This window comes from Pseudorca crassidens, chromosome 14 (assembly GCF_039906515.1).
Source record: "Pseudorca crassidens isolate mPseCra1 chromosome 14, mPseCra1.hap1, whole genome shotgun sequence".
Classification (NCBI taxonomy): Eukaryota; Metazoa; Chordata; class Mammalia; order Artiodactyla; family Delphinidae; genus Pseudorca; species Pseudorca crassidens.
Window position 1 is genome coordinate 30816215 of NC_090309.1, and position 25118 is coordinate 30841332.

The 25118-nt window shown below is 50.2% G+C and overlaps 1 protein-coding gene across 26 annotated transcripts in view; it reads right to left on the reverse strand.

Annotated features, from left to right (window-relative positions):
* DYSF (dysferlin) overlaps positions 1–25118 on the reverse strand; it is a 222467-nt gene that overhangs the window by 164052 nt on the left and 33297 nt on the right. For 16 of the 26 annotated variants that reach the window (XM_067704737.1, XM_067704750.1, XM_067704756.1 and 13 more), the window contains 6 exons: positions 11864–11969; positions 4540–4654; positions 3189–3281; positions 2625–2836; positions 713–841; positions 259–321 (listed from right to left, as the gene is read on the reverse strand). In XM_067704737.1, coding sequence (XP_067560838.1) covers positions 259–321; positions 713–841; positions 2625–2836; positions 3189–3281; positions 4540–4654; positions 11864–11969 — 718 coding nt within the window. The remainder of the gene's footprint in view (positions 1–258; positions 322–712; positions 842–2624; positions 2837–3188; positions 3282–4539; positions 4655–11863; positions 11970–25118) is intronic. The other 10 variants (XM_067704747.1, XM_067704762.1, XM_067704758.1 and 7 more) reach the window with 1 other exon arrangement.

Consider the following 25118-nt stretch of genomic DNA (forward strand, 5'->3'; position numbering starts at 1 on the left):
ATCCACTGCAAGAATTAGTTCAGGACCCTGGCCTAAGGCACCTGACCCTGAACAGCAGGGACTCTGCACTCGGCTGTCGCTTGCATCTGAGCTCAGAAGACAACCCTGTGAGCACGGGGGCGAGGCTGTGAGCTGCTCGCCGTCATCCAGGCTCGGGTGGGTGGTGGGTGCCTCACCCACACACACTCACACTCACACTCACACATACTCACACATGCACGCTGAGCCCACAGAGGGCCTTCGGGGGCTGCCACGTACCGTGATGAAGATGGGTTCGTCGAACAGCTCCGCGGGAGAGTCAAACACATTGAAGAAAAGAGTCTGTTGATTCAGGGTGAAAGGGGGACAGATGAAGGCCCGCCGAGCCCGGGCAGGAGGGGACAGCCACCGCCCAGCCTCCAGGTCTGGTCCACACAACAAGTGGGCAGTGGGCTCAGCCCAGCACCGAGCTCTGGGGATTCGACCTCACGGAGGTTGTCACCTCAGGGACAGGGTGGGTGGCCGGCCCCACGGGATGATGGGGATGTGAAGCAGGAGGAACCCAAGGCAGGAGTAAGAGCGGGAACCCTCTCTCCAGTTCCTCAGATAACCTGCTCAGGAACTGACACAGCTCTCCACCCAGCGCTAGCGCCATATGCAAAAACTGAATGAACTGCTAGGCATGTGCTGTGTGCTCCCACCAAGGTCCTAGCTCTGACCCAGGGTCTCCCACCTCGTTGAAGAGGGGGCTATTTCCCTTGTGGATCCGCGTCCGTTTGGTCTGCCCAGCTGCGGTGACCTTGACCACAGGCTTGATGTTCACTCCCGGCAGCTGGCGTCCCTCGATCACCTGGACCCTGATCTGAAAGCCAGGAGGGGGCATGAGCAAGAAAAGGGAGAAGTCATCAGGCACCCACCCCCCGCCAGGAATCTCAGGGACCACCCTCACAGCTGGCCTCTTGGGACGGGTATTACAAAGGCATTAGGAAGAACACTGTAAGAACAATATCTTCCCACCAAGGTCCCTTGCATCTATAAAATCCCATGGTTCCACGTAAGAGCTGCCAGGCTCCCCCAAGCAAGCTGCCAGCGGTAAATCCCAGGGCGGGGCTGAGGATCCCACCCCCGTTCAGTTCATGCGCAGCCCCACCTCAGACCCCTTGAAGCCAATGTTTCTGTGTGGCTTGAATAGTCCTCACTGACAATCCCCTCAGAGGTCAAAGTTACATAGTGATGTAACCCCACTTTATTCTTATGTAGTATAAGGTGCAAGACAGAATGCTGACATTCTGAGAAATAAGAGCTTTCTTCATTGAACTTTCAGTAAATGAAGGTTTCAAGAACATCTGTGCTTCCAAATTTAAGCAAAATATTAAAAAATAATACATTTTAAAGTATTAAAACTTTCATGAAAAAAGACGATGTTTACTGGTTCTAATTTCTAATCAGCAGTTATTTCTTTATTAATCGACTCTTTTTTAAAAATAAGATACTACAGAATATACTATCAATGGCAATGGGAAGGGGGTGAGTGATTTTCATTCCCTTCACTGTACAGTATTTTCCAATTTTCTACCCAAAAATATGTATTAATTTTCTAAGGAGAAAAACAATAACATGTCTTGTGAATAATAATAAAAATAAGTTAGAATTTTGTCTCTCAGGCAAACATGGTTATAACTAGAACTTTTGCTGAAATTACCACAATTTAGAACTGAAGCATATTTTTACAATTTGTTTCATTTAATAAATAAATATTTAAGTTTCCTGTTTTTAACTTTAATAGTAGTCCTGAATAGTTAAATATCACTAAATGCAATTACATCAAGATGGAAAATTCTGTAGAAAAGAAAAAGAACAAGCAAAGGACCCAAATTAAAAGGCAAATTAGGGACTTCCCTGGGGGTCCAGTGGTTAAGACTCTGCACTTCCACTGCAAGGAACCCGGGTTCGACCCCTGGTCAGGGAACTAAGATCCCACATGCCACATGGTGCAGTCAAAAAATAAATAAAAAGAAAAATTTAAAAAGAAAAAAAGGCAAATTAAATGGGATAGATTTTTGGATTAAAAAATGTCAAAGGATTAATATTCATAGTTATATTCTGTGAATAACTTGAACAAACTCAAATTGCACATGACCTTCAGAAAAATCATGGCTATAAATAGGGGAAATGGATAGAGGGAGAAAAAAAGATAGGCAGAGCTTCTCAGACTTGGGGATCTTGTTCAAGTGCAGATTCTGATTCAGTGGGTCTGGGATAGGCCCAAGATCCCGCCTTTCTAACACGCTTCCAGGTGACACCCAGGCTGCTCGTCCACGGACCACACTTTGAACAGCACAGCACCGGCTGGCTAGGGCAACTCTGGTTGGGGAAACAGATAACAGTGTAGTGATGCTGACTCTGCAGTGACCCTTTTTCTTCCTTTTTTTTTTTTTTTTTTTTTTAAGAGCAAAACCATGGGCTGGGCAGAGGCTTTTTCTAGAGGCCCCAAGCCATGGCCCCCCTATCTAGCATTTGCCCAGGACCCAGGGGAACCAGACTCCCACCTAGGAGAGCCCTTAGGACCTTCCCCACGGCTGGACAGACAAGTTTTGCGCTGCCATCAGCGGCTGCTGCGGGCTGAAGGAGGAGACTGCAGTCACCTGGAAGTCCTGCGATTTGTCCGACAGCGGCTTTCTGGGTGCAGGCGTGCTTCTCTTCCTTCTTCCCCCGGGGTGGTAGGGGGGAGGATGGGAAGGTGGCTTCTTTGGGGTGATGGGGGCCCCTGGGCCCGGAGCTCCACTCTGGTCCAAGAATGGCTCAGCCTCGTCTCCCGTGAGGCCCTGGTCCTCAGTATCCTCCTCTCCTCCTGTGTCTGGAGGAGAGGGTGCTGATGAGGCTGGGTTCCTCCGGCCCCTGGGAGGATCCTCCATCAGGGACCCCGATGGAGGACCCAACAGCTCAGCACCCAAATCCCCTTCCCCTCTCTTTCCCCACCACTCAGCCAGGATGGATGAGGGAGAAGAAGAGGAGCTTCCAACAGCTGACACTTGAGGGTGGTCAGTCCAGTGAGTCGACAGGAGGAGACAGAATGGCCCCAGCCCTCCCCACCTCGTCCTGCGGGATGAGCCCTTCTGGCCACCGTGTCCCACTCTGGGGAGCTGACGATGGCAGCAAGCGAGCCGGTTACAGGTGGTAGGATCGGGACAGCCCGGCCCGCGTCTCACCCGTGGGGGCCAGCCACTTCTTTCCAGAGTATCTTGTGTCCACGGTGCTGTCACTGAGCAGGGACCAAGTCTCAGCCCGGCTCTGTCCCCCACCTGGCACACGGGCAGGGCACAGCCCCAGAGGGGAGGAGGGAGCTGGTGAGGGAAGCCAAGCTAGCCCCCGCCCCAACCCTGCTCTCCCCGCCTGCCCTGGCCTGGCACAAAACTCCGAAACAGGCGCCGTATCTGTCCATCTGTCCCTCTCACCACCTCCTGGGAAGGACTGGGAACTGGCCACCAATAGGAGCCTTCCCCGAGCGGCTGGAGCCCAACTCTGTCAGATTCACCTCAAAAGTGGCCCCTGAACGTTCAGGGCCCTCAGCCTCCCCACTCTCGGTCACCAGGAGCACCCCCTGCTTCCCCCCTCAACCCCAGTCCAGAAGGATCTCCCCACCTCCGAGCTCAGACAGTGCCCAGTCCAACAAGAGGGGCCCTGCCCTGCCTGCCTCACCAGGAGCCCTACACGGGCCGCAGGACAGGCTCGGGGCACACCTGAGACGGGCTGCCGGGTGTCGTGCTGGGTTTGCTTCTAGCTCCCTTCACCATGAGAGAATCTTTCCCACGGGCAAGACCCCACCTGGCCCACCTATGTGGTTTCCTGTTCACCCCAGCAGGCTGGACTGTCACACCCAGGCCCAGCACTGGGCAAGCCAGCTACCCTGGGCTGGGTCCTCACTTCACAAGGCCAGGAGAGGTAAATAAAGAGAACTGAGGCAACCTCGAGACTTAGACAATTCAGTCTCCTCACTTCACAAATAATAAACTGTAGGACCAGAGAGGGAGTGACTGGCCCAAAGTCACACAGCTACTTGGTGTCAAAGGCAAGACTGGAACTCAGGTCCCCTGACTTCAGCCCAGGGCTCTTTCAGGGAAAATCCAGCTCTTTGGTCACGTGTCATTGCTAAAGGCCTACGGAGTGCCAGGGCAGGGAGGCATCCAGCTCTGGGGAGTGGGTGGGGCCTCAGGCATCACCTAGGATGGACCCCATCTCAGCACAGGCCTACCTCTAAAACTCCCACCGCTCTGGAGCTGCAGAGGGCAGTGTGCCCAGCCCTGGCACAGTCCCCTTCCTGAACAGCTGGTGCTGGGAAGGGATCCTCACACTAACCCTAGCGGCACCTAGGGGAGCCCGCCTCCTGCCCCTTGGTTTTGCAAGACAGAAGTCAGCTCTCAAGACTCCCCACCCACCCGGCCTCCCTTCTCCAGGCCTGGGCAGCCCCCAGTATGAGGAAGACACCCTCTTCTCAAACTCGGGTGCCACTGCTAGGCTTCTCCCCCCAGGGCCCCGCCAGGGTGAGCGTGGGTTTCTCACCAGCCACCATATCCGTGTCAGGCAGAGTTGGGGAGGGTTCCAGAGGCGTCGAAGGTGGGAACGTGGGCACGGTTCCAGGGAGAGGCGTGTAGGACACCTGCAGGACCAGTGAGGCCTGGAAGAGATGGGGGAGAGAGGGCAGCAGGTTAGTGTGTTGGCCTCTGACCACCGCCCTCCAGCATCCTTCCTGTTCCTTTCGTCCCTCTACCAAAAATGGAGTCTGTGGCCCCATCAGCACAGTCAGGTGGTTAAGAGCATTGAATCTGGAGTCAATTCCACCACTCAGAACCTGTGTGACTTTGGCAAGATCTGTAAACTCTCTGTGCCTCCGTTTCCTTGTCTGTAAAATGGGGGTAGTGATAGCAAGAGCACTTTCTGCATAGGGTCAAATGAGGATTAAATTAGTTAATAGAATGCCTAGTAAGCTTCTATAAATGAATCAGCGATCGAACCTCACCTGCAGGATTTTTCAACTCTCAGCATAGGCCCATGTTATGGAAAAAGGCCCCTTGGCCACTCTGCCCAGCCAAGGGTCCTCCCTTGTCTCTCTACCGACAGCTCGGCCTTGCTCTGCTCAGGCCCCAGCTAGCACTGAGAGGGTCTCAGGGTGCTGCTCAACTTTCTGAGCCCTCTTCCCTCCCAGAAGCACCCCTGTCCCCCATCTCACCCCCAGATGCTCCAGCTTTGACCAGTGAGAGGAGAGTGACCTATCACGCCACTCACACGGACAGGGGAAGGCTGCCTTGTGCTCCCGCCCCACCCGAGCCTACCAGGAGACCGGCACCCTTCAAAGGGGCACCCGGACCTGAAGAAAAGGTACAGCCGTGGCGCTCTCTACTCTTACTGCTCCCAGGCCATGGAGGCCTGGCCGAGCCTTCCCTGATACAACAGGTCCAGCAGATGTCCTGGGGCGGCCTTTTAATCGATCAAAGTAATAAAAACTCCAAAGTAAGAAAGTTTGGAAATTACAAAAGCCTTAAAGAAAAATGTAAAAGAAAAGGAATTGCCATAATTCCACCACTATTCACACTTTGATATAATTCTCTCCAGTCTTCTTAAATGAAAAATGTACAGCTCTGCTGTACAGCAAATGCTTGTCTTTTACTTAATATTAGATAGTAAGCATTTCCCCAAATTTTGATAAACGCTTTATAAACATAACTGTTAATGATGCATCTTCTGAGCGACTCAGCGTAATTCACTAGACATGTATCTCTGCTGAGTAATATTAGGGATGTCCGGAAACTCCTGGAGCGATTCCTGGTCCTGAGATGGAAGGAGCTCAAGGTCCTGAATGTACCCAGCTCTGCAGCTTGAACCCTTCAGGTTGGAGCCTGGGCGTGGGCAGCCGGGCTAAGGGAGGGCAGGGTCGGGGCAGGTGTGTGTGTGTGTGTGTGTGTGTGTGTGTGTGTGTGTGTGTGTGTGTGTGTGTGTGTGTGTGTGTGTGTGTGTGTGTGTGTGTGTGTGTGTGTGTGTGTGTGTGTGTGTGAAGTCAATGAGACCTTTTAAGTCCCAGATCCAAGGCATTGTCCTAACAGCAATGCAGGTTCCTGAACCACCGCCAGGTGTCGCCACTTGAGCAGCCAGCGCGCCCCGCACCCTAAGCTCTAGTAACGCGGACAACAGCCTCTCGAGAAGGCAGCCCCAGATACCCAGACCCGCTCACAACCACGCCCATCTCCCTGAGACTCCAGGTCTGAGGTGGGCCTGGGAAGCTGTATTTTCCTTCACTTCATCAAAAGGCAATTTGGGCTTTTCGGAGCAGTAACTAATTCCGGGGTTAGGCCAGGGAAGGTAGAAGATGACCCTGGAACACCTTTTTGTGCCAGAAAACAAGGAAGTACTCAGAAAATGATAAAAAAAAAAAATGTCAAAAGGACAAAGAAGCCTGCTTTCAAGGGTTCCCACAGGCCAAATCTGGTACAACTTGAACATGACAGTAAATAATGACGGGAACAGACTAAACCATTGAATAAAACAGGAATACATGAATCCATATAGAAATAAATGAATAAATACAACAGGAGGACACTTTTCCTTACAGTGGAATGCCGGATGATTAACGCAGAAAAAAATTAATAATTGATTTAAGATATCACCATTTAGCAAAAATCAAAATGATATCCAACCAAGAAATAACAATGGGTGTCAAACCTACTGGGTAAAAACTGGATAGGGAGCAAAGTATTTACAGAGTCACAAAATACCTCTCCCCCCCCCCATTCTTACTCATTAGAAAAGGGAATGGATTCGTGATTGGTGGAGAAACCTAGCAACCACAGGAATCTCACCCAGAAGAGACAAATAAAGCCCCGTAACACTTGGAGGCTGAGGTCCTCTGACCCTGGGACCAGATTCCTTTGAAGAACACCACTTCCTGTTTCTTGGGGCTCACCTTGTCCAGCCCCGGCCCCTCACCACCTGGGGCTTCCAGTACATCATCTCTGTGCTCTGTGCAGAAGTGGAGCCCTGGGAGTGTAACTGCTCCATGCCGTGGCTCGGGTGCCATTAGCGTGGAGGCTCGGGAAGGAACGGCATCCCCTGAATCCCAAGACCACCCAGGTAACCCCTGCCCCCACCCCACCCCACCCCACCTCACCCCCGGAGTTTCCTGAGCATCAGGTCCCTCCACACTGAGAGCCCCCCCCACCCCCAACCTCCTGAAGGCTTGGCAACATGCCAGTGGCTCCAGGCCTGTGAACAGACCTCCAAGACAGAGCCAGCTCCACCTTTTACATGGCCATCAAGAAACAACAGGAACATCCCTGGCAGCTTCTGAGGATCCGAAACCCAGGATCTAGAACAGATCTCGCCAGCAGGGGGCAGGCTCCAGGGTCCACTGCTTCAGGACCAAAGCTGGTTAATACTGGAGGCCTCTAGCTCTACTGAGATCTAAAGGAAAGGGGGCATGTCTGTGGGCCCCACTCAGGGTCAGGACCACTCCCATCCTTACTGGGACATCATATCTCATAGCGTGTCCCCTTCTCCAGACATAACCAGAGCTGAGATTTTCTTTCTGTGGGATGTATGTGAGCTCCATCTCTCCTAGACCATGACTTTGGCCCACAGCCCTCAGTAGGACCCTCTTTAAGGCCCTCCACATCAAGGTGCTCCATCCGACAGCCCTGTCCGTCAGGTCCTCAGCCCCAGCACCACCATGCATAGATCCTATCACAAGGCCACTGCCAGTCAGTCATGTGTCCATCAAACACGCTGCCCTGGAGCAGATAACCTCAGTCACCCATGTTGCCATTCTGTCAACAGTATCACAGAATTCTGCAAGGTCCTGTGTGGCCCCCAGGCTAAGAGGGCCCAGGAAACCAGGACACCAGGACAGGCAGAGACAGAGGACAACCCCATCATATCCTCCTACAGGTTATAGGGCCAAGGTCCCAGGTCCTTCGCCCACCCTGCCATGCTCAGCCCCGTGGCTTGCTGCCTCCTTCCTGGGCCACCACGCTCCAACACTGAGCTTAGCAGGACCAAACCCTGGACCAGCCCACCCACATTGCCCCCAACGCACTTCATGTGCCCGGGTCTTATTTACCTTGCCCTCAGGCGACACCCAGCAGCCGGCAGAGGGTAAGATGTGGCCCTGAGCTGAGGCAGGGGCTGTCGGCAGCTCTTCAGACCACCTGAAGGAAACTCAGGGGTTCACCAGAGCACTGTGTCCGCTCACCTCGGTGCCTGCTCCCAATACACAGGACCCTCCTGCCTCCCCGACCCACCCCGCCAGTGGGTTTCACGTGTTTTGTCACCCAGCGGGTTTCCCCTCCCGACCCAACTCTGGCATTTAAGGCTGAGGAGATTCCGACATGGTTTTCGTGGTGTATCAGCCACACCCTCATTAGCAAGCTGTTCTCAAACTACATTTGTGAGCATGTTGCCTCTTTCCTCCATGTGTGTCCAGCACCCTCGTGGGCCTGGAGGCTCCCCCAGGACGGGGGTAGCGTTTTCCCCTTCGGGCCAGAGGCGTCTAGATAATTCTGGCATCTTCTCATGGCACACGGCCCAGCACGCCACATCCGAAGGGACTTGGGTGAGAATGCCGAGCGACAGGCAGGTGGAGCCCACGGGCCAGCGTGCAGCAGGCCCCTCCTCTCCTCTCAGTCCCTCTGGGGTTTTCTAAGGATCCCACAAGCCCTGACTTCACTCCCCTCACACCATCAGCAGGTTCCCTTGGCCCTCTGAGGTCATCCGAGCTACAACCAACAGGGGATGCCTGGCAAACTCTGTCCATCGGACTCAGCCCAGAAATCGGCCTCAGTAAATGGCCAGTGAGAATGCACAGCCGCTGACAGGGCTCTCTGTCCCGTCTGAGCAAATCCCCAGCTCTCTGTGCTCCCAGCTGCCGCGCAACCAGCCCCAGGCCCCGGGTGGGGAGCCCCAGTTCAGAGGGCCTTGGGAGCTGCCTGGGGCTGCAGTGTGACTCAGCACAATCACAGGGGCTAGAAGACGGTCCTGGACCCTCTCCACAGGCCAGAGCTACCTCCTGGGCTGCAGGGAAGGAGGCCCCATGCTATATTGTGATTTGTAAGACATATATATTTGGTCACTGAGATGAGCAAAATATATTTTTCATAGATATTTCGTCTTTGTCCCCATTTCCTGGCTCACGGCTTCCAAAACTCTTGGAATTTCTTAAGTGCCAAGAGTGACAAAGGTGGTCTCTTGTTATGTTAATGGAGTGACCTTTGGACCCCACCTAAGGATGGGGCTGGTTGCCAGGAGGACCAACTGTGTGAACAGAGGGTTGTAACTTCAGTCCCACCCCCAACCTCCAGGGATGGAAGAGGGGCTGGTGGTTGAATCAGTCACTGATGGTCAACGATTTAATCAATCATGCTTAAGTCACGAAGCCTCCATAAAAACCCTAAAGGCTGTGTTTCAGAGAGCTTCTGTGCTGGAGAACATGTGGAAACTGGAGAGAGTTGTGCTCCCAGAGAGGGCATGGAAGCTCTGTGCCTCTTCCCCATACCTTGCCTGTGTGTCTCTTCTGTCTGGCTATTCCTGAGTTATACCCTTTTATAATAAACTGGTACAGTGGCACAGTGCTTAAGAATCCCCCTGCCAATGCAGGGGACAAGGGTTCGAGCCCTGGTCCGGGAGGATCCCACATGCCGCAGAGCAGCTAAGCCCATGCGCCACAACTACTGAGCCCGCGCTCTACAGCCCGTGAGCCACAACTACTGAAGCCTGCGTGCCTAGAGCCCGTGCTCTGCAACAGGAGAGGCCACCGCAGTGAGAAGCCTGCGCACTGCAACCAAGAGTAGCCCCCGCTCGCCGCAACTAGAGAAAGCCCACGTGCAGCAACGAAGACCCAACGCAGCCAAAAATAACAAAATAAATAAATTTTTTAAAATAAATAAACTGGTAATCTAGTAAGTAAAATGTTTCTCTGAGTTCTGTGAGCCACTCTAGCAAATTCATTGAACCTGTGGAGGAGGTTCTGGGAACCTCTGATTTATAGCCAGGTGGTCAGAAGCACAGGTAACAGCCTGGGCTTGCGACTGGTATCTGAAGGGGGGTGGGGGGCAGGACTCAGCATTTAACCTGTAGGATCTGATGCTATGGCCAGGTAGGTAGTGTCAGGATTGAGTTGAATCGCAGCCACCCAGCTGGTGTCTGGAGTATTGCTGGTGGGTGTGGAGAAGCCTCCACGCACACCTTGGAGGTGGGTCCAGGAACCTAATTTACCCCAGCTCCCGGAGCCTGTGCTCAGCTGCCACCCATCACCTTGTGGCTCTCACAGCCCCTTCCTGGAGGGGTGTGTGACAGAGTGGCAAGCACTGGCAGGAAACACCAGCGTCGCAGATGCAGAGAGGGCGAGAGCGAGGAGATGACTGAGTGGCCCAGCCAGGAAGCGAGAAACCCCGGTTGGAGGCACTGGGGGCCCGACCCTCAGCAAAGTAGGCAGCGCTGTCCCTGAGACGCCGTGGAGAAGCACCGCGCAGATCCCCTGACTCAAAATACCTCCTTCCCCAGCTGCCTCGATGCCTGCCACTCCTGCATTCGTGCTCTCCGTCTCAGAGGAGCCAGCTCTGGCCCTCTTCAGGATCCCTAGAAGGGTAGCTCAGCAGTCCCGGAGCCCTTCCTGACTACAGGAAGCATTAGCAGACTGAAGGGCTCCAAGGGAGGACAAAAGCGACTCAAGAGGTGATGGAGACAGGCTCAGCGAACCCTGCACGGAACCAGAATGTTCTACCAGTGAGCACTGTCTGAGAAAGGGATGAATTCTCTGAGAAGTGGCATTTCCCCACCAAGGAAGCATCCCAGCCATCACTGGCCTAAGGCACCTTAGGAGAAAATTCCAGCATCAGAAGGGCAGTGAACCAGGGGTCCATTCAAGTCCCTTCCACGACTGAGAGCTTAGGAGATGTGCCCCCTGATTCGTGTCCCAGGCTGGACGCCGATTCACTGTGTGACTTCAGTCATTCACTCTCTTTCTCCAGCTCCCAGTTCCCAGCAGTGGTTCCATTCAGAGCTCTGCCCAGACCGGCCACTTCCTGACTCACCAAGCCAGCCAAGAGCCCCCAACCTCACACACACACACACACACACACACACACACACACACACACACATGCACACACTCCACCGGGCAAGGTAGCCACACTCTGTCTGACAGACTCCCCAGGGCCCCGCTGGGAGGAAGTACTTCCAGACTGTTAGTCCCCGCAGTGCATCCTGGGAGGTGGGGCTGACCCAGAGGGAAGGTCAGGAATTCTACTGACCATGAAGTAAGAACCCCGCAGGGTATATTTAGCTCACTAAAAATAACGGGAGGCCAGAGATGAGGGCTGGGAATTGTCTGGGAGGACTGGGAGAGCACTGGGAAGGCTGGCGGAGGAGCAGGAAGGACTATGGAGGAAGGGAAGGGGGTCTGACAGGTCCTGGTGGGCAGGGGAGGGGGGTGCCTGTTCCCCTTCCCTTGTGATCTGTGACCCAGATGACTCAGATATTCCGGATCTGGAGAAGGGGCCTGGATGGTGAGGAAGGGCTACCAGGCAGATGGAGGCTCCGTAACCAAGGCTGCCGAGAAGCTTGGGAAGACCTCGGGTTTCCAGTGAAAAACCAAGCCCGGGAGGTGACCCAGGGGCAGGCTGCTGTGCGGCAAGGCTGACTGGAGCCCTGCAGGTGGGGCCAGGTCCCTCCTCTTCCCCTCCCATCCCTTCCACCCCTGAGCCCCTCCCGGGCACTCCGAGCTCCAGCCAGGGCAGGCCGGGCCTGGTTGCTGGGGGCTGGACTCTGACACCCCACTGGGGCCAGGAGGGCAAAGCCTCAGACAGAAACCGGCCAGATGCAGAGGCCGGTGGACACTTACCCCTGTGGGCTGCTTCTTGCTGTCCAGCAGCGGGGCATTGAAGCTGGCAGACAGACTGGGTGTGGCAAGGACCTCCCGGAGTGGGACGTTGGCCTCCCCCAGGAACCTGAGAGGAGAGAAAAGTAGACTGTAGAAGAGCAGCCTAATGCGCCCAGTTCCTCCCCCGTATGCCCTTCACCACCGCCACCTCACGGATGCCCCACAGACCAACTGATCTGCCTAGAATGCCTAGGACCCCTCAAGGCTCCCCCGGCAGCCCTGCCCCCAGTTACCCCGTCACCATCCCTGGAAGACCAGGCCCCTCTCCCTGCACGAGAAGGACAAGAGACACTTCCCCCAAGGTCAACTTTGACCCCTTCTGCCCCGCCCCCACCCAGAGGCCCAGCCCTGCCACCCCATCTGCCTGGGTTGTTTTGCCCATCAGACCTGAACAGTGCACCAGAGCAGCATCTCCTGAAAGCAGGGGCAGTTTCGCCACCACTGCCTCTGCATTCTCCTCTGCCCCAGCAGCTCTCCTGACCCACAGCTACACAGACCATCTACACTGGTTTCCCAGAGCTCAGCCAGCAACGATGATAAATGAAAAACACACAGACCTTCCTATCTTCAGGGACAGGGAGAAAGGAAAACTGGGGCAGGGGAGGCATGCCCCACTCCCAAGAGACTATCACCCCACACACACCTGAGGCCGCATCTCTGACTGAGGGGAAGAGGCCCATAGATGGATGAGCTCTTAGGAAAGAGAAGGTCACCACCTGATGTTCAGTGAAGGTACCCTTCAAAGAGTGCCAAGGAAAAAGGTTGTGTCCCTAAGCTAAAAAGTGAGCAAACTGCATCCTGCAGCAGCGGCAGGAAACCAGGGCAGCGAGTGGCCTGTGTCAACCAGAACCGTTGCCCAGTGCCTACATCGGACTTGGGTGTGCCTCCTGCACATTACTGTCAGGACACAAACAACGACCAGCCACAGGTGTACTCTCATCATTTGCTTGTTAATTTTTTGTTTTTCCGATGGATAAATAGCACACCTATTATCTGGGACCTTCCTTTTTCTGGTCTCTATAACAACTGATTTGAACATGAGTTTTTATTACTGATGAAATAAAACTTCCATCTTGACCTAATGGGCTGACTATTAAAACTGGCTGCTTACAATGAGGTACCACTTCACATCCATTACTACTATCAGAAAACAGAAAACAACAAATGCTCACGAGGATGTTGAGAAATTGAAACCCTTGCACACCATTGGTTGGAATGGAAAACAGCATGGCGGTTCCTCAAAAAAATTAAATATAGAATTACCAGGACTTCCCTGGTGGCACAGTGGTTAAGAATCTGCCTGCCAATGCAGGGGACGTGGGTTCGATCCCTGGTCCGGGAAGATCCCACATGCTGCGGAGCAACCAAGCCCGTGAGCCACAGCTACTGAGCCCACATGCCGCAACTCCTGAGCCCACATGCTGCAACTACTGAAGCCCGTGCCTAGAGCCTGTGCACCGCAACAAAGAGTAGCCCCCACTCACCACAACTAGAGAAAGCCCACGTGCAGTAACAAAGACCCAACACGGCCAAAAATAAATAAAATTTAAAAAAAAAACACTACAAAGCTTTTAATAAATAAATATAGAATTACCATATGATTTGGCAATTCCACTTCTGAGTAAATACCCAAAAGAATTGAAATCAGGGACTCAAGGAGATTTTTTTTTTTTTTTTTTTTTGCGATACGCGGGCCTCTCACTGTTGTGGCCTCTCCCATGGCGGAGCACAGGCTCTGGACGCGCAGGCCCAGTGGCCATGGCTCACAGGCCCAGCTGCTCCACAGCATGTGGGATCTTCTCGGACCGGGTCACAAACCCGTGTCCCCTGCATCGGCAGGGGGACTCTCAACCACTGCGCCACCAGGGAAGCCCCTCAAGGAGATATTTGTACACCCAAGTTCATAACAGCATTATTCACAATTGCCAAAAGGTGTGAGGCAGGAGATAGATGGGCTCCAGGTTAGACATTTTCAGCCAACCTCCTGTTTACACATCCAGATAGAAACAACAACAGGAACAGGGTAAATAGCTGGACTTTGCCTCCGGTGGACACTTTAAGATAACAGTAATCGCAGGGGCAGAGAGGAGCTGAACCCTAACCAGATAAGAGAAAAAGAGACCACATTTTTCTCATTCTCTAGGTCAAGGAGGCCTTCCCAACTACACATGTGCAGAAAGGCTCCTCAGGGGTCAAAAAGCGAGGGGCACCACCCCATAGTAGGTGATGTCAACCTACGTCTAGGCCTCTTCACTAGAATCCAACTTGGCTCAGAGATGCACACACACACAGAGGAGGACCCTGAGTTAAACCAAATACAGACACAGAGCCGGGCAAAGCAAGATGATTGGCCAGAGGAAACCTGGACGAAATGCCCCATAAAAGTGATTCAAACTACCACGAGGGTGCGACCCTCTCTCTGAGCCTGCCCCTGTGAGTCTATTCACGTTTTTCCTCCTAATAAACACTTTGCTTATTTCAGTACTGTCTGCCTCTTTGTGGAAATTCATTTCTACAAAGCCAACGGGCCAGGGCCTTGTCACTGGACACTGTCCCTGGTGGTCTAGTGGCTAGAAATTCGGCGCTCTCACTGCCGCGGCCTGACTTCAATCTCTGGCTGGGGAACCAAAATCCTGCTTCAAGCCGCTGCAGGCCGAGGCCAATACCAAACCTAGATTTAATACCGGGTCTAGTCGCAGTTTCAACCTTTCCCAGAAATGTAATCTTAATAGGCCAGTCTAGAATGTTCTGGTCAAGCACCAGAAAGGTAATCTGTCTTGTGGGGCATCTCTACCCCACTCCCACCCCACCCAGAAGAAGACGAGGCAATCTGCATGATAAACCCTTGCCTGTCTGTTCCCCACCCAAAAAAGTTGATGTCCTGACTTTAAAATAACCCTTCATATTCTTTTGTTAATACCTTCTTGCCCCACCCTCCTTCTGCCTATAATATCTTCCATTTTGCACAACCCCTTGGAGTGCCTTTCTAGTTGCTAGATGGGACGCTGTCAGATTCATAACTCAATGAATAAAAAACCAATTAGATCTTCAAATGTACTTAGTTGAATTTTGTTTTTTAATAGGGCTAAAGGGAGAGATGTTTGCTAATATTCATTCCAGGGTTCTAACACCCCTCATGATGCTAGGAATTTCCTAGAATTTGGACTGGTTTGTGTTATAGTCCTTTGCAGAACAGAGCAGGCTCGTACCATAGCTCACTAAACTGGGCCTCCTGGAGAGTCTCTATCCCAGAGCCAGCGAGGGGAAGGCCCCTGTCACCAGTGTGTTGACTGAAGTGGGCAATGTCAAAAAAACCAGACAGTAGGTGCGGAGAACCCCTGAATCCATGCTGTAAGCAGATGGGGTAGGGGGTCCCCAGAGAAAGAGAACCAGGCATGGCCTCCTTGACATAAGAGAAGCCATTTTTGGCCTAAACCATTTTGTGATCTAATCCTGGCCACAGTCCTTGTCCTTGAATAGATCTCAGTAATAATGATCTTAAGAGAACATAAAGGACAAACTTATCAAGGCAAAAGTAACAATAGCAAAGGTAACAAACCAGTTGTGGAGACGCCCAGTTCTATTTAAATTGCAAAGACTAGCCTAAAGCACTTCTTGAGCTGTTCAGAATTTAAATCCCCCCTCAGGCACTCAACCACCAGATCAGCTGGAATCTAAGAGATGGTGACGTTGACCTTTTCTGACCTTCATGCCTTCAGTCAATTAAAGCTCGGACTCTGCCTACTGCCCAAGCCCCTTCTCGAATATGCATATACCCATAGCTTAAAACTTCCCCAATTTTGCTGTTCCAGGGAGACACTGCTTTGGGAAGGGTCCCCAAATTTCACTTTACTTGCTGCAAGTAATAAATCCTTCCTTCTCCTGGTCTTTGACTTGGTTGTGTCTTTTGGCTCGACACCCACCAAGAGGCAAACCCAGTTTCTGGGTAACAATGCAACACTGTGAAACTGGGGCAGCAGAACGGAGGGACTTGCTTGAGCAGGTTGATGGTGGATCCTGCTCTAGAACCTGTGAAAGGAAAATCAAAATAGAGTCGGGATTGGTAAGAGAGCTCTATAAAATGGAGCTGGGAGGCCATTAATGAAGTGTGACTTATATATGTCTCAGCCTGGATGGAATCTGACCTTTTGACCTGATGAAGTCATCCAGAACACCTGCCCGAAACTCCAGATATTTATCGGACCCTTTCCCTAAAATAACTCAGGAGAGTCTATCTACTTATAGACCCCCTACCCTAAAACAACCTGTGCTTTTTTTTTTTTTTGGCTGCGTTGGGTCTTCGTTGCTACACGTGGGCTCTCTCTAGTTAACGGTGAGCGGGGGCTACTCTTCTTTGCGTTGCGCGGGCTTCTCATTGTGGTGGCTTCTCTTGTTGCGGAGCACAGGCTCTAGGTGCATGGACTTCAGTAGTTGTGCCACACGGGCTTCAGTAGTTATGATTCGCAGGCTCTAGGGCGCAGGCTCAGTAGTTGTGGCGCACTGGCTTAGTTGCTCTGCGGCATGTGGGATCTTCCCGGACCAGGGCTCGAACCCGTGTCCCCTGCATTGGCAGGCATATTCTTTTTTTTTTTTTTTGCGGTACGCGGGCCTCTCACTGTTGTGGCCTCTCCCGTTGTGGAGCACAGGCTCCGGACGCACAGGCTCAGCGGCCATGGCTCACGGGCCCAGCCGCTCCGCGGCATGTGGCATCTTCCCGGACCGGGGCATGAACCCGTGTCCCCTGCATCGGTAGGCAGACTCTCAACCACTGCGCCACCAGGGAAGTCCCCAACCTGTGCTTCTTTAAGCACAAATACTTTCAGATCCTATCACAATTCTCGCCAGGCAACTTTTAACAACCTCCAGGCTTTTTGTCTTTAAAAGTCCCTCTTTCTCCCAATACTTTCACAGGTACCCGAATTTGCGTCTCCCGAATTGCAATTCTTAAAATCCCAAATAAACTATTTTCTTATTTGCAGCCTCCTGCATTGTTTGTTGGTAGACAGACTTGGCCCCCAGATTCCCAGCGGCAATTCCTGGCAATTCTGAGGCTTCAGCCTGGGGCGGCGGGAGGCAGGGCCGCCAGGGGAGTGGAGGGATGGCAGCCCTGGAGGTGCAGACAGCTAGTTTGCCGGCGAGCCCCCGGTTCCGGACCCTGGAGGCTGCGGCCAGAGCGCGGCGGGTCAGGGCGCAGAGCGGGCCCGGCTCTCCTCCCTCGCCGGCATCCCGCCCGCCCAGGCCCCTATCAGGGAGAATTCCCGGAAGCGGGGCGGGAACAATGGGAGGAAATGCAAGAGGAAGCGCCGGCCCCACCCCTGCCAGCCCAGCCACCTCCGGGCTGGAGGGACCGCGGCCAGCAGGATTGCTTGTTATTTCCTCCCTTAAACGTCTTTCAGGGCCATGAAATGCCCCCACTTGCCAACCCTGCATAGGCCCTGAGGTCAGTCCCTCCGAGGCCCTGAGGTCAGTCCCTCCGAGGGCCTGAGCGGCTTCACAGGCCTCCACTCCGCTAGGAGGTAAGGCTGGAAGCAGGCTGCCTATCCCTAAGCCTAAGGAGCAGGTTGTGGGCTGACGCTCCCGAGTCCGAGAGAGGCAGAGCCCGCCCTGTGTGGGCAGCCCCGCCGAACTGCGGGGAGGAGGAGGGAGGGAGGGAAGGGGGACGGATCTGAGGCTTGACCGCGATCGAAAACCCTGACGGCCACTTTTCATTCATTCATTTCACGGAGGACGGAGAAGATGTGTTATTCAGGGGGCTCGGACCTGGGAGGGTCCAGACCCTTGAGGAGACCCATCCCATCCTGAGACCAAGGCTAAGACACAGACCCTAGGGCGCCCCGGCCTTCTGCACATCAGGGATGCTGCACGCTCGGTGGGTACCAACCAGTGGCCCAGTGTGGCAGGCAGGATTCAGTAGCAGTCAAATGAGGCAAGGACGGGCCTGGGGTGGGGGGGGGGGGGGGGGTCCTGCACGGGCTGCCTGAGAGCGAGCTCTGAGTGTGTGTGGAGCCTGGTGGGCTGGAAGGAAACCCTGTGGGCCTTGACAGCCTACTGATAGAAAAATGCGCTGCCCAGTCTCCCCGGACCTGGTCGTCCCTCTTGGCTGTGCTGTGTTCCCAAGCCACTGGAATGTGAGGGCAAGAGAAGTGTGGGGTCCGAAAGAGCTGCTGCCATCCCAAAGACAGAAAGCCAGGTCAGGAATTAGCATGGGAGAGGGAGTGCAAGGTCAAAGCTGCTTCCATGTTGACAAGGCATACGTCCTTCCTCATGGAAAAAGAGCTGGTTCCCAAATTCATCATCCAGTAGGTTGCTGTCCTATCAGAAATGCGAGGTGGTGACCTCCAAGTCTAAGCCTTAAGTGGGAGGGCACGAATTAAGGTGGCCAAGTAAGTTGATTTTAACAAAGCACAAAGAAATCTAAACAATTTTATTTTAAAACATCGGGCCATACATGGGAAAAGAATCTAAAAAAGAGTGGATATATGCATATGTATAACTGATTCGCTTTGCTGTACACCTGAAACTAACAACATTGTAAATTAACTATACTCCAATAAAAATTTTAATAATTAATTAAAAAAGGAAACATCTGGGCATTTTACATCACTGTAAGATCAAAACACAAGAGACAACCCAAATGTCCATCATAGAAGACGGGTAAGTTAAGTATAGACATACAACGGAATAGTATACAACTATAAAAACAATGGAAATGTTACACTGTAGACTTATAATGTATGGAAAATCTTCAACGTACATTGTTAGGCATATGGATCAATGGAACAGAATAGTGAGCCCAGAAATAAACCCACATAGCTATGGTCAATTAATCTTCGACAAAGGAGGAGAGACTATACAATGGGGAAAAGACAGTCTCTTCAGCAAGTGGTACAGGGAAAGTTGGACAGCCACATGTAAATCAATGAAGTTAGAACACACCCTCTCACCTTACACAAAAATAAACTCAAAGTGGCTTAAAGACTTAAACATAAGACATGACACCATAAAACTACAAGAGATCATGCAAAATTTTCTCTGACATAAACCGTACCAATGTTTTCTTAGGTCAGTCTCCCAAGGCAATAGAAATAAAAACAAAAATAAACAAATGGACCTAATCAAACTCACAAGCTCTTCCACAGCAAAGGAAACCACAAACAAAATGAAAAGACAACCTACAGAATAGGAGAAAATATTTGCAAACGATATGACCAACGAGGTCATTTCCAAAATATACAAACAGCTCATACATCTCAACAACAAAAAAACTAATTGAAAAATGGGCAGAAGACCTAAATAGACATTTCTCCAAAGAGGACATACAAATGGCCAATGGGCACATGAAAAGATGCTCAACATAGCTAATTATTAGAGAAATGCAAATCAAAACTACAATGAGGTACCACCTCACACTGGTCAGAATGGCCATCATTAAAAAGTCTACAAGTAACAAATTCTGGAGAGGGTATGCAGAAAAGAGACCCCTCCTCTACTGTTGGTGGGAATGTAATTTGGTATAGCCACTGTGGAAAACAGTATGGAGGTTCCTCAGAAAACTAAAAATAGAATTACCATATGATCCAGCAATCCCACTCCTGGGCATATATCCAGACAAAACTATATTTCAAAAAGATACATGCATCCCTATGTTCATAGCAGCACTATTCACAATAATCAAGACATGGAAACAACATGGAAACAATATTCATCAACAGATGAATGGATAAAGAAGATTTGGTACATGTCTACAATGGAATACTACTCAGTCATAAAAAAGAACGACATAATGCCATCTGCAGCCACATGGATGAAACTAGAGATTATCATACTAAGTGAAGTAAGTCAGAAAGAGAAAGACAAATACCATATGATATCACTTACTGCAGGATCTAAACTATGATACAAATGAATCTATCTATGAAACAGAAACAGAATCAGGAACATAGAGAATAGACTGGTGGTTGCCAAGGCAGAGGGGGTTGGGGGAGGGACGGAGTGGGAGGTTGGGGTTAGCAGATGTAAGCTTTTATATATAGAATGGATAAGCAACAAGGTCCTACTGTATGGCACAGAGAACTATATTCAATATCCTGTGATAAACCATAATGGAAAAGAATATTGAAAAAAAGAGAATGTATATATGTATAACTGAATCACTTTGCTGTACAGCAGAAATTAACACAACATTGTAAATCAACTATACTTCAATTTTTAAAGTATTGATTGTTTTTTTTAAAGATGCATTGTTAAGTAAAAAAACAATGTTCAAAAAAGTGTGTATAATATGCTACCTATTACTTAGAGTGGTCAGATAGATAGAAAGTGTAATGGTGTTTGCCAGAGGCTGGAGGGAGGGGACAATGGGGAGTTATTGTTTAATAGGTATAGAGCTTCAGTTTTACAGAAGAAAAGAGTTACAGGGATGAATGGTAGTGATGGTTATAAAACAATGCAAATGTATTTAATGCCACTAAACTATATACACTTAAAAATGGTTAAGATGGTAATTGTTATGTGTATTTTACCACAATACAAAAAAATCTATTTTAATAAATAAATATACTATCTATTATGTAAAAAAGAGAAAAGTCAGAATTTATACTGGTGATTAACCAATAATATGAGTGATACAGAAGAAACAAAGAACAATGGTTACCTATGGGAGAAAGATGAGAATTGTGCAGCTGGGGGAACAAAGGGAGAACTTCTGCTGCATTTTTTAAAATAGAGTCTGCTTTTATAACTCCTTAAATTTTTTTACTAACTCAAAAATTAAATTTGAAAACAAAGCATAAAAACTCTTTTTAAATTTTATAATTTATTAATTCAACAAATACTTATTTTGCCTATCAGACAAAACACCGAGCCTGCCCTCATGGAACTTACATTCTACTAAGAGCTACCTGCCTCCTGACTGAGTGTATATCAGACACTCTACATGTATAGAGTGTCTAATACACACTCAGCGGTTAAACTGACGCTAGCCCTGTGGGGTAGGTACTGGTATTAGTTCAATCCACCTTACAGATGAGGAGATTGGGACTCGGAAAGGCATTTGACTTGTCTGATTTCACACAAATAACAGACAGAGCCAGACTCCAAGAGCCTTGCCTTAGACCCCATCCTGGACCAGTGGCACACCTCAGAGCCCCATGAGCACATCATGCAAGACACAAAAAGACCCTTTGCTTCATCCATGGAAAAGAGAGCCCAGGCTATAAATCTGATCTCGTTCAACCTTTTTAAAAAAATCTAATTCCAAGCTGTATTAATCATGCCTTTTTATTTTCAATATTTTGATGTTTTGATATCTGGGGCTTTGCTCACTTTGGAGGGGCTGCCCCTCCCAGGACTAGTCAATTCCTAGAGATATAAAGGACTCACCTGCAACTGCACCTTTCATATGCAGACCAACCAAGCCAGAGCCCACACCCCCACCCGCTTCTCTATTGAGCACTCACACTCAGCCAACATTCCCCTGCACTGAAAACCCCAGGGCCAGGTACCACATAACTTCACATAGCCCCTGCCCTCCAGAGCCTGCTGAAATTATTCAAACTAGCCAATCCTAAACCCACTTACCCTGCCTTGCCTGTTCTTTTCTGAGGAAACCACAGTAAAGGCTCTTGCCCATGCTTTCCCACCCCTCTCCCTGCCTCCTGACTGACCCTGGTGCTTCCCCACGTGGCCCCCATGGTGCAGCATGCCCCCTCCTCTGAGGAACTGTAACAAACTATCCTTTCAATGGTAATCATCTCCTGATTTGTTGGCTTACCATACCTGAATAATAACAAAACCTACATTTTAAAACACAAGCCTGCTAGTTCTTTGTTGGGGAGATCAGGGGTGAATGGTCATTTTAAAGAGCTCAGTAATCGCACCCTGTAGATGGGCTACACTCTCCTATGAAGAGGAGGTTGTGAGGTCTAGTAGTCTACACTATGCATTTGGAGCTTTCAGAGGGTGGCCTTGAAGTCTGGGCCCTGAGGAGAAGAAGGAAGGGAAGAGTCGAGTGTGAGGAACAGGTCTGGCAACAGGGCAGCTGGCTGAGACCCCAGGAGAAACCAGCTAGTCAGGGAGAGGCAGCCATGCCTGTGGCAGGGATAGCTGAAGGACCTAAGAGAGACGCTCTTCCACTGAAAGTGGCCTCCACACCTGCAGGGGGTGGCAGACCCTCCATCCGTTACCCCAGGCCTTCCCATATGCCATGGTGCCATGAGCTGAAGAATGAACAGGTGAGGCAGCCGAGGTGCAGCAGACCAGGGAAGACAACATCCCCAGGTGCTCGGAGCTGTGTTAGGGAGAAGTTAGATGGGAGAAGTGGGTGCAGCTCACACTGACACTGACCAGTAAGTGAATGTAAGACAAGCCCTCTCCCCAGACACCCGGAAGGAAGGTGGCCCAGGAAGGCTGGCAGGACACAGTTCTTGCCCTGTTTGGTTCATGGGACACCCCAGGTGGCAGACCCTGGGTGTCACACACGCCAACCATGGTCTTCACATGTTGAGTCAGTGCCAACATTTCTAAACTATACCTTTCAACCTATAGCAACACTTTGAAAACATTCTTCCTCTCAACTATCTTCCAAAAATAAATTTTATCATAGAATGATGAAGAAAAAGAGCTCTCGAGTCATCCTACTTGGGCTGGAACCTCAGCTCTGCCATGCGGCAGCTCTGTGGCTGAGGACAAGTTACGTAACCTTTTTGAGGCCTGTTTTCTCATCTGTAAAGGTCATTTATTCTTTTGACAAATATGTAGTGAGCACCTAATTATTGCAGGTATTGGGGATACTGGTTACACAAAATGGACAACCGCCCCTGCACTGTTGGAGCTTCACAGGAATAGTGCACACTATATATGTAAGGGTTCTTGTAAATTCCAAGTTCACATTCCTAACACCCCCAACTGTGTCTGGGACACAGACAGTGCTTGGTAAATGTCACCCCGCTCACCAGCTTCCTGTCCTCTGCACATACTACCCCACCAGATTGAAGTGAGGGACTCATTAGATCATGACTGTCATAATATATGTGAGAGGTAAGATTTATTTTTGGTCGCTCCTGAGGGTAGAATAGAAATGAGACCCTCAAAATCTCAGGGAGAGAGACTGTGGCTCAACAGAAGGAAGGACTTTCTAACATTATAATCCAGGCCCTGAACAGGCTTCTTCCTGACTCTAGCTCTGTCCTTGAAGGATGGAGGAGACTCCCACAGGTCTTTCAATTCTGGATGGCATACCTGCCAAGGGGGGAGGCTCCAGTGAGAGTGTGGGTGGCCGATGGCCAGTGCAGGCACAGGGTAGGGTCCAGGCGTGACAGCAGTGGGGTTAGACAAGCACCATCACTAGGGCCTCCTGCAGGAAAGGCTTACACAGCCCAGACTGGTAAATGTGAAGGGAGTGCTGGCAACGGAAAACCAGTTCCCAGCCTTCATAGTAAAGACTGAATCAGTCAAGCAAGAGTCACCTGTGGCTGCTAAATCCAGGGGGACATTTTGATGAGCAGGGTATTGGCAGGGTCTTAAAGTGTCTCTTAACACACGTCAAGGAGGAAAAAAAGAACAGTAAAGACACAATGGAAAAATCAGACAACACCTTGACGGGTGATTGAAATGAATGTCACCAACGAGGGACACCATGCACCTCCAGATCCTGAGATAAACACAACGCACCTATGACGGATTCCAGCCAGGAGTCAGTAACCGAATCTGATCATGAATATAATCATGAGAAAGACATCAGACAAACCCACAATGAGGAATATTCTATTTTTTTCATTGGGGTATTGTATTATTCAAAAATGTAAATTGTCATAACTGTGGAAATGTCCCAAAGTAAAGGAGGCTATGGAAATATGATGACAAAATTCAATATGGGTATCTATACTGGGGGAAAGGGAGGGGGAAATGCTATAAAAGACATAACTTGGTCAATGGATAGGATCAAAATACAAACAGTAGATTGAAGTAGGCAACCATGTTAAATTTAACTGAAGTTGGTAACTTACTGTGATTATGTAAAAAAAATCCCTGCTCTTTGGAAATATACACAGAAGTATCTAAGGATAAAGGGCCATGATGAGTATAACTTACCCTCAAATGGGAGAGAGAGAAAAAGGGAGGACGGAGGGAGAGGAGAGAGTGAGAGAGAGAGAGAATATTATAAACCAAATGGAATAGAACATTACCAATAAATGAGTCTAAGTAAAGTGTGTGGATGTTCTTTTTGAAACTTTCCTATGAGTTTGAAATTATTTCCCAAAAAAGGCTCTAGAAAGGTCTCCATGTGTCCGTTTCTCATTCTTTATCTTTTAAACTAAGAAAAAGACAAGTCAACTAAAAATATATGTATTACAACTCAAACCCATTCATCGCTGACTCAGCCGCACCTTCCTCATTAGATTCAGTGAGTCAGCACAACAGGAAAATCAGATAGCCCCTGACCTGGCAGGACACACACACACACACACACACACACACACACACACACACTCAGGGGAAGTTTAAGGACACCGGTGAGGAGACACCATGAGCTGCGGCCCCTTCAGCCATGCATGCCTGGCCGTGAGGGGCAGGAAATGAGAACAGCCGGACATAACACACACACACAAACCCCAGCCCGCCTGGCCTCTGGCAGACTTCCTGCCAGTATCTGATCCTCCAGGGGCTGCCCAAGGGTAACTCTAAATAGTTTTCCACTTCAATCCAGAGAAAGAAAAACAATTCCGAAACACAGGGATGTCCTGGATAGAATCCAGGACAAAATATAGTTATAAAAATCCTTGGAAAATAAGGATATGGTCAATGCTTCCGAGGATGCTGAGAACAATGGGATGGTGAACTGTAAGTATTCCTGCCTCAAAAGTGCCTCCCAAGGATTCCGGAGGCTTGCTCACTGGCTTGCTGAAACCTGGAGGCTGAACATAGGCCTACTTTCCCCAACTTCTAACAACAGCAAACTGCCTCTCTGCCTTTTTAAATGTCTATGTGCACAGGCATACAAATACCCAAAGGTGAACATCCATTCCTGTGTAAGAATGACACCAGGACAAAGCAACCAATAGACGACAAGCAGAGAGAAAATACCATCCACACTTAAAACAGACCGAGGGTCAATATTCCTAACAAGATCCCAAACGTACAAACTACCATGAATTAGTTAGAATAAAACAAGCACGTCAAAGTATTAAGATAGGCAACTGACAGAAGAAGAAATACA